Genomic DNA, 13,301 nt, shown 5'->3' with positions numbered 1-13,301 from the left:
CACAGTTCCACAGAACATGTGCATTAGTCTTGGTGCTTTCCTCCAGACACACATTTTGCTTGCTGGTGCACGATCTGTGCCAGCTTGATCCGTTTTAATTTGTAACTTTATTAAATCTGTCCCCTTCAGCATGTGCAAAGAAGAGAATGGAAAACCAATTGTGTTCCTTAGAGTCATCCACACGGTTGTTTCAGACATGGCAACGGATTGAAGCGGCCTCAGTTATTAACAGCCAGTCTTGAGCAGTGTGGAAAAGGCAAATCTGGATAGTGGAGGAAGGATGCATCATTTACTCAAATAGGCTAACAATTATTCTTGGTATGTGGCCTTCTCTATACTCTTTCAATGCAGCAGTCACTCAGGTGGGTGTGACTCTCATCATCACTCCACACCCCACCACAAGGTAGCAAGTGATTCCCATCAGAGTTGCCACCCTATGTCACTCTTGAGTTGCAGATTTTCTTATTAATTTCAGTTCGTTGAAATAGGCTGTCCCTTTTATTCTATTGCCCACAAGCATCTGACCCCTATTGGGGATCGTACTACCAAGACTGATGGGAGACCAAAGTAACCTCTTTCTCAAGGAGTTGCATTGTTATTCATCCCCCTGTCATCTTCATTGCTAGAATAAGCAGCACAGCAGGACAGAGATGAGGAGGAGGTCTTAGTCTAGTAGTAGCCATGACCATGTTTGCGGAAACCTCCTAAGAACTTTGAGACATCATCTATGGCCCCTCACCTACTGTTCACACACCCAGAGGTCCTGTTCAAGTAACAATATAGAAATGATGAGATTCTCTTGAGGAGCAAGGGGCAAATTCCAAGCTGGTTTAATACTGGTTATAACTAAAACAAACTTAGAAAAACTGAAATGGTCACTCTGACTGTCACTGCACAAAACCTGTCTTCAAAGTTACAAAAACACAAGGGTTTACTTTTTGATCCTGCCATTTCTTTCCTACAAATGAGAACTATGGATACATTTGTTTACAAGTGGAATGATGCAAGGACATGCATAATATTGTTTATCACTTTCAGTGGCAAAGACTTAAAAACCTACATATGCTCCAAGAACACCTTGAATAAATAGTTTACACAAATGAGAATATGGCCTTGAAGAGAATGAGAAAGCCTTTAACCCACTGAAATGGAAATATTTCAAGGGGGTGAGGTGATGGCCCAGTAGGTAAAGTACTTGCTATGCAAGTATGATTACCTAACCCAGAACACATGTAAAGCCTGGTGTAGGTGTTCCAGACCTGTAATTCTAAGTTTCCTATGGTGAGATGGAAGGCTGAGGCAGGAGAACCCCGAGAAGCTTGCAAGCCACCTTGCCTGGTATCTGAGGTGGTGAAAAACAAAGATCCTGTCTCATGTAAGGGGAAAGATGAGGACTGACACACATTGTTGTCCTTGGACAATCATACAAGCACCATAACACCCGTACGTCAAATAAACACACAGCACATACACCAAGTACACACACACACACACACACACACACACACACACACACCGCAGACAAAAACATGTTTTGCTATCAGTTTGAGTTTTTTTTTTTTTTTTTTTTTTTTTTTTTTTTTTTTTTTTTTTTTTTTTGAGATAGGATCTCACTGTGTGGCATTGGCTAGCCTGAGACTCCTTTCATAGATTTGCTTGGCCTTGACATTAAGGGGATCCTCCTGCCTCTGCATCTTGAGGGCTAATATTATAGGTCTGCACCACTGTGCCTAGATTTTTAATGAATTTTTTAGTGTATAAAATAATGGCTTTCATCATGACACTATCTGTAGTAGTTTCAATGTAATTGCTCCCATAAGCTCATGGGGGTGGCACTATTGGAAGATCTGGATTTGTTATAGCTATGGTCTTTTTGGAGGAAGTGTGTCATTGTGGAGGCAGGCTTTGAGGTCTCATATATGCTCAAGCCATGCCTAGTGTCTCAGTTTACTTCCTGTTGCCTTTGGATCAAGATGTAGAATTCTCAACTCCTTCTCCAGCACCACATCTGCCTGCATGACACCATGTTCCACCATGATGATAATGGACTAAACCTCTGAAAATGTAAGCCACCCCAATGAGATGGTTTCCTTTAGAAGAGTTGCCACGGTCATGGTCTTCACAGCAATAGAAATCCTAGGAGACTGTCATACATACATTATCATTGCACCTTGCTCAAATTCCTTCTCACTACCTTTACTCATCTATCATCTCCCCTGAATGATCCCCCCAAAATAGTCCCTCTTGTGCTTTTATGTAATTGACACACATGTATGTAGTTAAACGTAGATTCTATTTATGTCATATACATGTATGTAGTATGTATATATAGTATGCATATATTCTTAAATTTTTGAACACATTGATGTGTTATATGTTTAAAAATAAAATAAATCAGGGCATGAGCTTGTAGTTCCAGCAGTTTCAGAGGCTTAGGCAGGATGGATCACTTGAACCCAGGAGTTCAAGGCCAGTCCAGGCAATACAGTGAGATTCCCCCCACCTCAAAAGAAAAAAAAAGTGCAAAAAGAGAATTGAAGTATATAAAAAGAAAAATCAAACTACTACAGTCCAACCAACAGTTTTTTGTAACATAACTGCGTGCTTTATTGAGATACACAGTAAAGCAGTAATATAATACAATAGTAAGGCATATATTTGGTGAAGTCTGATATGTTGTGAAAATGAAGTAAAACTGAAGTTTAAAAAAATAATTAGTAAATGTTACAGTGTTGGTGTTAAAACACAATATATTATGATACTCAAGTAAGAATCCAGTACCTGGAAACAATGATGATACATGCCATGTGATGTTTATGCTTCAGTTACATTGATTATGATTTACAGTTTAATACTTGGTGGTTATAAAGAACATGAAATGATGTCCAAATTATGCTTAAACTCTGCAATAAAGCTCTCAGTTTTTATTCAAATATTTTGACAGATTCACTCTAGAACTAATATCTAAAAGATAAAACAAAAAGATTAAAACAAAATTATGCACTCTATCTACCTCTGATTTTAGAATGAAACTTAAAACTTCTTAGTAGGATGTAAAGTAACCCTTTGTTTGAAATTTTAGTTAAAACAAACCCTTGGGTAAAGAAAATGTCCAGCATCACATAAAAGAGAAAAATAATGCAAGACTAAAACCAAATCTCAATTTTTTTAACCTTAGAGCTTTGGGTTTTCTTTTGGAAATTATAAAAGAAAAAAGGAGACTGGTATCCACAAAACAGACAAGTGGTGAAGCTGTGAAATCAGGTGTGCACAATTACCAGGAACACCCCAAAACCAAAGTGAGGTAGAAATAGCATGAGAAGCTGTGTTTGATGTTATAATTACAAGTAATAATGGACAAAATCCACTCTCTAAAAGTTAATTACACTGGATGTTAGAGGTAACAGATTTTCAAAATAATAGGACAGTGATTTCTACGAAACAGAATGATTTTGAAGTGATACTGTAACACAGTGACATGAAAGAGTAAGTAAAGCTTTTCCTACCAATCCTCAGCTTTCACCTTCACCTTTTCTCCTCTTTTGCAATGATCTGCATTTGTTTATAATTTAGCCTGTCAAATTGACCAAAGGGTTTGGAGAGGCTTTTCTTTTGGTCTTGAAACCTTCCAATTGTTGTGCCTTCCCACTCACAATCCTGTATGGAATTACTTGCCGGAAAACGAATGCAAAGCAGACAAATGCAGTTCATGGGCTTCTGGATTGATATTCACCAGGGTCACAAAGTGATCGGGTTACTTTCTTACCAATAATCTTAAATCTTGCAGCATTAAAACAAACTCATCACAATGAAAAAACCAAATCTAAAATCTAAAAATCAACAGCAACAACAGCAACAACAACAACAAATCTGCCCACTTTACTTCGAGTGTAAGAAGAGGGCAGAACATTTTAGTTGTGATTATAGAGATGTTTGTATGTATAGTTGTGAATATTCACCCACTCTTTTACAGAGTAGCTGCTCCCCTCACAGGGACTGACTGGGGAGTCACAGCCCTCAGCCCCTACCATCTTCCTCTTTTGCCCAGGAGTGAAAAATGCCTTCTGATGCTCTTTTGCAGAAACATCATTAAATCTAAACCATGGCATAGCCAGCCGCAGGAAGCTGAATATATCAACCAACAGATTACTTTGATATAGTAAGTCCTGTGTATTCATTCACATGATCCTTAAAAAAATTCCAAGTTCTAGTTGTCAGTGGAAAGTTTAAAACTAGAAACATCTGGAGCCCTAGACAATATTTTAGTATGGTATTATTCTCCTGGCCTCAGGCTCCAGGGATAATTCACTCTTGCCCAAGCAGATAAGTCCAGATGACTAGAAGCAATTTATTTCCATTAGAAAGTGGCAAGAACATTTGAAGAAGAATTTCATATCTATTTATCTATACACCTATAGTATTTATATACTTGTAGACATATAGATGTATAAAGTTAAAGCCCATAGCCAGCTCCACTCAGTCAACAATTCTCAAAAGAGCAATGTGAAGCAGTCATTTGGTGGTGTTAGAGGAAGTCCTATCTTTAATATGCAAGAAAAGAAAAGAAGTCATGAATTCCATATGAATACCACGCTAAAATAATGCAAAACAATGTGCTGCCTCAGTATGTGTGTGTGTGTGTGTGTGTGTGTGTGTGTGCGCGCGCGCGCGCGCACGCGCGTGCATGTGTGTGTGTGTGTGTATAGGGGTTTTATAAACAACTTTTTTTTTTATAAAGCACACTTTAGTTTACAATCTTTCTTTATAACTGTTATAAATTTTTAAACAACCCAAAATGCGTTCCATATAAAGAAATGGCAAGTTGTTTAGCTATCAAGATTTTACATGTAGTTTTCTTTTAACTTTTTTTGTACAATTGCATAGACGTGTAAAACCTGCCATTGTTAACAAAACAATAACAGACTTAGAAACTACTGAAATCTACAGTATAGTACCACTACCCTTCACAAAAATATAGATTTTATTTCTTGTAAACTCTTACTGTCTAATCCTCTTTGTTGTACGAATATTATAAAAACCATGCGGGAATCAGGAGTTGTAAAACATTTATTCTGCTCCTTCTTCATCTGTCATGACTGAAACTAAGGACTCCATCGCTTTGCCCAAATCATCTGCCATGTGGAAAAGGCTTCCTACATTGTGTCCTGGAAAACAAAGAGAAAAAAAGACTTTACAAAGTGTGCAGATATTGATCCCCTGATTACCACTATGGGGAGTTATTCCCATTTCAGGGTAAAGACAACACAGAAGCTGCATTGAAGTTATATACAACACAGTTCCGTTTTTAATCCATCTCCAGGAAGAAGCAAAGCCTTGTTAATGAAGCGTTACATGGTGTTAGTATCAGCTTAATGCTGAATCAGCCTACTGGTGTCATTTGATGGAAAAAAATGTGAAACGCTATATTCAACTTCCCAATACATCTCAAAGGAACTCGATAGACAAACACAAGGCTCTCATCACCAAGAAAACTTTGTAATGGGATACATCTTTCTCCCTTTGTTGTCTTTACTATAATTATATTTACTTTGTTGTCTATACTACATTGTTATTATCAAACCACTACTACCTCCCCTACTACAATCACCATTACCACCACAGCCACCCTGACAACCACACGGAACCTTCATTTACTGGCTGCCTGCTTCAAGCTGTGAAGAATAGCTCTACTATGGTGGATATGACCATTTTCTTTTTGCTTTTACTTGGGTTGAAAAATAAACTCTTGATTTGACCTTTTGGTACACCATTCACATTTGAATTAGAAAGCTTCAGAATAAAAACCACTTTACATTCCAAATTACTCTGCAGTCTAATTATAATATGACCTACATGTAGTACAAAGATTTGGGGATCCTGAGAATCCATCTTTGCTTGTCCACTAAATGAGGGTTAACTATCAAAACAACCTTTTCATAATAATGTGGCATGACCTGGCATTAATCCCCCAACATGGAATCAAGAGTATAATGTCTGTGGGTACTCTAGAAAAACTAACATCTAGAATAAGATAATCTGAGATGTACTTTACAGCTCTCTTTTTTTGTACATGTCCCATATTTTATGAGTCTAATTTTAATTCTTCAACCTTGTTAAGTCATTCTCTTTTTCAAGTACTGCCTTTGGAAATGAGATGCTTTATTAGGCCATTACTACCTCACCATGTATCAACTTAACAAGTCTCAGAATTGCTAAAATCCCAATAAAAATTAAAGACAGAACAGAGCATGTATTCTGTTTTAATATTTCTTTCAATAGATACACACCTTTTTAAAACAAAATGTGGGAGAAATAGAAGAGGATTCATGGGCAAGCACTTACACAGTGATGGCACCAGATCAATTCAAGATTTATTAAATGTTTAATGCCACTCAGGCATTTATATTAAGGTATGTAAGTTTGTAAATCTCTTTGAATTTTATTAGTGCAGCGAATTTTATCGAGAGCTAATTGTGCTTAAAAATTACTTTGGATTTTGGTTGAGATTTCAAATATAAAAATGTTTAACAGAGCATATGTACTATTCATAAAGGGGGTCAATGTTCTGGTAGTTAAAAACAAAACCTGGAAGCATATATATGTATCAATATATAAAATAGCATAGGAAAGCCAGGTATACTAGGGCCCGCCTATAATCCCAGTACTCAAGGAAGAGGATGTCAAATTCAAGGCCAGTGTGGGTTACATCATGAGATCCTGTCTTTAAAGAACAACCAACAAACGAAAAATAAAAGCAAAATCTCAGGAGCCATAGTGGAGCCCCTTGCTGTTCTGTGGATCGCAGAATTTGAATATTCAAGTGATAGTCATAGGCTGGAGGGAGTCCTCCTTATCTGCTTTGCACTGTACAGTAACCCTGGGGAGTCTGTGCAATTACTCATGCTGCAACCTTAACAAAGCCAGTAAAAATATCTTTCTAACCTGGCGGTGAATATAATTCTACTCATATTTTAGGAGCCATATCCGACCCTAGCATACTACCTAATAGATAGATCATATATTTTAAAATATAAACAGAACAGGGAATACCTTGGATTTTCCTATCAATTTATGGATAATCAAAACTAACCTTTTAGGACTGTTGGCTAGGGGTTATATACTGCAGTTCAAAAGATAGTGAAATAAATAAATGTACTAATAGAACATATTCCCAAGGAGTACTTGGAGTCTTTAAAATGGTGTTCAGTTACTATGTGGAAAAAACTCTTGACTGTCTTTAAGTACTAATTATAGTGGGCATCTGCTATTCAAAACTTTGCCAGCAGAAAGACAGGTTCATTATTGTTAATATACTACACACATTAGCACAAAATGGTGGTGGTGTTAACCTGTTTAGACTGTTCAATGTTGATAAGAGACTTTATGATCATCCTTATGCTATATAAAATAAAAACTTGTAGAGGTGGCTTGCTATATCTACATTACATGTTTGGTAATATAATTTATAAATACCCATTTTACCAGAATAATGATTCTAATTTTATGGATGTTTTTATTGGATACAGAAAACAAACAAAATAAAACCAAATTCATTATCTTTGATAAAATACTGCCCTGAAAATTAAACTTCCATCCATTAGAGAGGTAAAACAGGGATAGAGGATATAGATTTGTATGCAACATGGTTCTATTATCCTTTGGTGTAAGGCAGGGCATTAGTGAGGTCATTACATTTATCTGACAAAATCTAAAAATAATATTCAAATATCATACTATAAACACAAGAGGTCAAAAAGGAGCCAGGATTCAAGAAATAGCAATGGGCTTTGGGAACAACTTGACACAAAAATGTGTCTATAGAAAGTATTAATTTAATCCATTCTTAAGCAAGGATTATTGAACACAAAGGCACCATGAGCCGATCATTAGGACAGTTTTATGTTTTTCCAAGTTGGCACTCACTGCAACACATTTAGTCTCACATGCCACCGCTGCCTAAGGGAGTTGTTTTCCACAGTGATTGGAAATGAGACTTTCTGGCAAAGATCCAAGACCTCAATAGCAATCTGGCACTCTATTTTTTTTTTTTTTTTGAAATTCAATTCCCAAACAAATGGTTAGCATTCAATTGGCCAAAGCAAATCCAGAATACTGTGGCGAAATAGGCTTATCTTTTCCTCTCCATAATTTCATCTCTGAAAAAATTTTGGCTTACTATGAGTTTAGGTTATTTTCATAGCCTTATCAACATCATAATGGTTGTGATTCTGTGACATCTGGGAACTAATGTGACTATTTGGAATCTCAGGTCACTGATTCAATTCAATCTGATGGACTATAAAAATATTTTTTTCATGGATAAAACATGTTCAGGGGTCTCAAAATTATTATGCATTTCTTTTCCACAAATAATGTGAAAATTTAAGGTGGGCACTTACTATTAAAATCAACAAAAATGTGACACATACTAAGTCCATGAGCTAGGAGCATTCAATGCATTATTGATTCAAATGTTCTTAATTTCTCCTTCAAGCTACTATTCCCTCCCTGGAACTTCCATCCTTTGAAGGGCCATCAGTGTAGACACACCAAGAATCATTAAATTTATTATAATTGCATAGCATGGTCTTGGCAGAATTTCTAGTATGATTACTTAGGTTTTAAAGAAGATTTATATTGTTTTCTGTTTTCAACTATGAGTACTTGTGAGGCAGGTATGTGCACATGTCCACAGAGGCCCATTGGGTCCCCTGGGGATGGAGTTACAGGTGCTTGTGAACCTCTCAATATGGGTACTGGGAACTGAACTCAGGTGTTCTGTAAGAGCAATATGTGTATTTAACTACTGAGCCATCTCTCCAGCTCCATGACTACTTATGTTTAAATGTACCAGTGGCTACTTGTCCATGTCTGTGCTAAGGATCCAGATCATATGTAAGAACATTCTAACTATCCAGTTTATCTCTCAGAACAGCGCATGCCAGTGGCATCTCTTGAGAGCGCTTGCCTGCTCCCTTCCTTCACATTAAACTCTTGGGTAGGTCAATCTTATTCCACTTGGGCTGACAGTTAACACTCTGTCACCCAGCAGTCACTTGAGTAGGTAAGTCAGTATATGGATAATAGCACAGGATTAAGAAGCAGCTTTCATTATAAAAACCAAAGTATATTCAGTATTAATGGTGCACCCTACTCATTCCAATCCTTAAAGGGGCATTAAAAAAACTCATCAAAACTCTAACATTCATTTTTTTTAACCTAATTGGTTACTATTCTCTTTGGTTCCAAATGACTAGTAAAAAGAGTCTTCTAAAGGGCATGTTGAGATGATATAAGCTTTTCAATCAGTGTTGCTAAGACTGTGGTATTGAAGGCAGGCTTCCTGGCCTCCACCGTTGGCTCTACCGCCCTGGACACTTGGCTTACCCACTCCTTGATTCAGATACTTTATGCATGAAAAATTGAGTTCAGAAGAATACCTACCTCTTATGTTTGCCATGAAGATTATATGATGCAAATAAAAAAATGGCAAATGTCTACAACAGTGCTTGGCACACAATAAATGCTGAAAAAAAAAAAACCTTAGCTAAAATGGAAATGAAGGAGTATAGAAACGAGGGAAAGAGAAAAAAGCAATCAAACAAAAACAAACTAAAAGGAGGTCATCTCAGAAGAAAGACCTGCCGGGTGGTGGTGATACATGCCTTTAATCCCAGCACTCGGGAGGCAGAGCCAGGCGGATCTCTGTGAGTTTGAGGCCAGCCTGGTCTACAGAGTGAGTTCCAGGAAAGGTTCCAAACCTACACAGAGAAACCCTGTTTCAAAAAAAAAAAAAAAACCCAAGAAACCAAAACCCAAACCAAAAAACCCCAAAGACCCTGGCAGATAATGCTTAGGTCCTGGAAGTAGAAGGATGCTTTATTACTTATCAATCACGTTCAAGGTAAAACTTATTTTGAAGACTCTGTTTGTGTTGCAGATGGCATAAGATATGAACCGAAAGGTTCCAACTTCGGGACTAGAAAGGATTGCCATGTTTGAGAGTCTGTTGTTCCCCCTAAACCCTGCTATTGTCATGGAGATGACAACAATGAACATTTGGGGGAACATTCCTCATGAGCTGGAAGTGAAGAGGCAACTCCATGTTCAGATGATGACAGGATGTATAATACACACATGCGCGTGCACACACACAATTCTTACACAAAGGCCAGACACAGAAAGCAGAATGTGACAGACAGAAGCCATGGCTGTGAGCCCAAGTCTCACTAACCTCTCTCATTGGCTTTCCAGGGGCATTTCTTCCTTTAATAATAGAGAGAGGAAGAGGCAGAGATATCAGAAAGGAAAAATAAAACACGCATAAATATACAGTTTCATACCAATTTGCTTCTTTTACCAAAGAGATAGTAAGGTGACAATTCATCTATTCCCTTCTAGAAAAAAAAAGGAAACAGAAACAAAAATTCCACGGACACATCCAGTCAAATAACCTTTGTGTACACTTAAAATCAGTGTAAACAGATAACAGGACCCAAAAGACATCATTTATAGTATCTATAAATTTCACACATTAAACTAGATGAAAATCACACAGAATAGAAATTTGACAAATGAAGGCATTATTTTCAAGGGCAACTATAATAGAATCTCAAGCTTGGTATTCAACCATCTCATAATCTCTTCACATTTGACTTGACCAATCAATGCATTAAAACATCAAAAGTTGTTGACTGTGTGTCAAAGCAGAGCCCCACAGAGGACATGGGCTCTATATTCTTAGGAATAATTTGTTCTATCTCCTTGAAGCTGAGCATGTCCATGATAGGGTCAGGTGGCGAAGAACAGAAAGAAAAGAAGCGAGAAATGGGTAAGTCCCACTAAAGAACAAACAACAAAATGAGATCTAAGAATCAGTGTTCATTCTCTTCCTTTGAATTCAACAAGTATCAGGAATATTTAGAATCAATAGCTAAAGACTGTTCTTGTTTTGTAAACCCCTGCCTGCATACAATTAAGTCTACTGTTTTGAAAAGAGAGTCTGATAAGAAACTATTCTATGATAATGTTTATAATTGGACAAGCCATTTCACGTCTCCAGGATGTTAAAAAAGCCAGTGTTTTTTTATTTTAGCTATGGGACAATTCTTCACACAGTCTTACATAAAATTTCCACATTTTGAGGTGATAAAACCAACAGTTATGAAAGCTCCTATCCAACATTATCTTTCTCCCCAACTCACCGTGCTCAGTGGCTCCCATTCTCAATGGCTCCAAAACTCGAACTCTTCAAAGCAATTTCAGAAACACTACTCCAGGATGTAGATATGGAGCTGCAAAGGGGACCCTTTATAACTCACATTTAAGGCTCCAAATGTTTGATGTATGTGTAAAGGTTTTCCAAGTGTGACATTTCTTCCCTCACTCCTTCTCTTCCTTCTGAATTTTACTAAGGGGGTCAGAGATTTCTTGGGATTGTAGTAACTGAAATTTGACCATGTAAAACTATACATTCAGGCTGTTCCTCAAGACAGGGGCAAGAGAGAAAAATGTGTACAAGCTCCTCAGCAGTGAGTGTTACCAGAAGCAAACTCACATAGATGACCGAAAGAAGGAGGTGGACATCATTTCATACTTTGTAGCTCAAATAAACTTAGTACAGACTACTCTTTCTTTTGAACTCTTTGACAAGATTTTTCTTTTAAAAAATTGAAAAAGAATCTCTATAGTTCAGAGCTCTGGTGCCTGGTGGCAGAATTAATTCTCTCTTACAAGGCTGTGGGCTTATGAAGGAGAGGGCCCACAGCTCAGCCACCACTCTGTCCTCAGTTTTTTGTACTATACCTAGATGCTACTGATATTTTATCAGTGTTGATAAAGTTGACTCAGTGTTGATTGTCAACTTGAAATACCTTTTAAGAGGAATCACCATAAGGCTGGCTTGCCAGCAGGTTTATGGGGCATTTATTGACTGATAACTGATGTAGGTGGTCCCAACTCACTGTGGGTGGTACCATCCCAGGGCAGGTGAGCCTGGGGTACATAAGATACATAGTAGGTGAATGTGAGCTTGGTAGAAAGCCATTGAACAGTGTTTCTCCATAGTTTCTGCTTCAGTTCCTGCCTCCAGATTTCTGTGTTGGCATCCTTGGATGTTAGACTCTGAAGTGTAAGATAAAATAAACCCTTTCCTCATCCAAGTTGCTTTTGGTCAGTGTTTTATCACCACAAGAGAGATGCAAACTAGAACTTTATGGTATCAGCAAGGTCATGGCCAAGAGTCTTTTCTGTGTTACAAGTAACCTGGTAATGAGTGCTAGCCTTCAGAACAATGGTTCTCAACCTTCCTAATGCTGTGACCCTTTAATACAGGCCCTCATGTCGTGGTGACCCCCAACTGTAAAATTATTTTGTTGCTACTTCATACCTGTAATTTTGCTACTGTTATGAATTGTAATGTAAATATCTGATATGTGACCTGGAAGTGATCATGAACCACAGGTAGAGAATCATTGCTTTAGAGGTTGGGTTCTAAGAGCTGACACTTTGTTCTGGCCTGTAACTTTGTTTATTTTTAACTTTAGCAATGACAGTGTTGTGAGAAAATGATGCTTTATATTCAGAATGTGATTTCTTGAATAACCAAGATTGTAGATCTTTATTAATTCTATATTGAGCTACATTCAGGTCACTGTCAACTGGTTATTGCTGAAACCAGTGCAGTAACTGGTATTTGATCTGTCCTGGGTACTTTTCAGAAGGCATATTTTATGTCATCTTAATTTCTCTCCAAATTGTCTCTTGTCACTTGGTTACCCATAGGCTCACAAATAGTCTACAAAAGAAAAGGTCCCTTTTCTACATCTAAATTCAATATTTTCCAGTGTACTAAAGATAGTTCCTCACTGAAAAAATACAAACTACTTGGTTACAACATTTTAAAATGTTCTGGAGCAATAAGTAAATGTAACTATCCATTTGAATATTTTATTTCATAAATGTGTCTTTCAGAAAGTTTCCTTACATCTTCTGTTTGGGTGTACATCTGACAATGTGGTATGTTATCAGGAAATGAATCAAGGGAAAGGGAAGTGTGCTGGGGTGCTCCTAGGTATAAATCAGGGGCTTGCTCAGGTCTGGAGAAGTCTGCTTTCCTGAGGCGACAAGAATTTGAGATTACTGTGGTTTCAGAGAAAGAATTGGGAGAAATTATTGTTTTCTAGGTGCCTTTGCCTTCAGATTTCTTAGGTCCTCGGTGGTTTAAAAAATGCTAAAGGTTAGGATTCAAGGTTGATAACCATTTTTGGGTTTCTATTTTATTACTATTCGAACGTGATTCA

General features: G+C 37.4%; 1 protein-coding gene across 15 annotated transcripts in view; it reads right to left on the bottom strand.

Annotated features, from left to right (window-relative positions):
- Positions 1-2,582: 2,582 nt before the first annotated feature.
- Positions 2,583-13,301, bottom strand: part of Dmd (dystrophin) — a 2,209,767-nt gene continuing 2,199,048 nt past the window's right edge. For 10 of the 15 annotated variants that reach the window (XM_028881805.2, XM_037198927.1, XM_037198922.1 and 7 more), the window contains one exon: positions 2,583-5,165. In XM_028881805.2, the coding sequence (XP_028737638.1) occupies positions 5,068-5,165 (98 nt within the window). In that variant the 3' untranslated portion in view covers positions 2,583-5,067. Of the gene's footprint in view, positions 5,166-10,234; positions 10,267-13,301 lie in introns of all 15 variants that reach the window. The other 5 variants (XM_037198928.1, XM_028881806.2, XM_037198930.1 and 2 more) reach the window with 1 other exon arrangement.

Source organism: Peromyscus leucopus, chromosome X (assembly GCF_004664715.2).
Source record: "Peromyscus leucopus breed LL Stock chromosome X, UCI_PerLeu_2.1, whole genome shotgun sequence".
Lineage (NCBI taxonomy): Eukaryota > Metazoa > Chordata > Mammalia > Rodentia > Cricetidae > Peromyscus > Peromyscus leucopus.
Note: the sequence above shows the minus strand (reverse complement) of the source record. Positions and strands in the feature narration are given on the sequence as shown.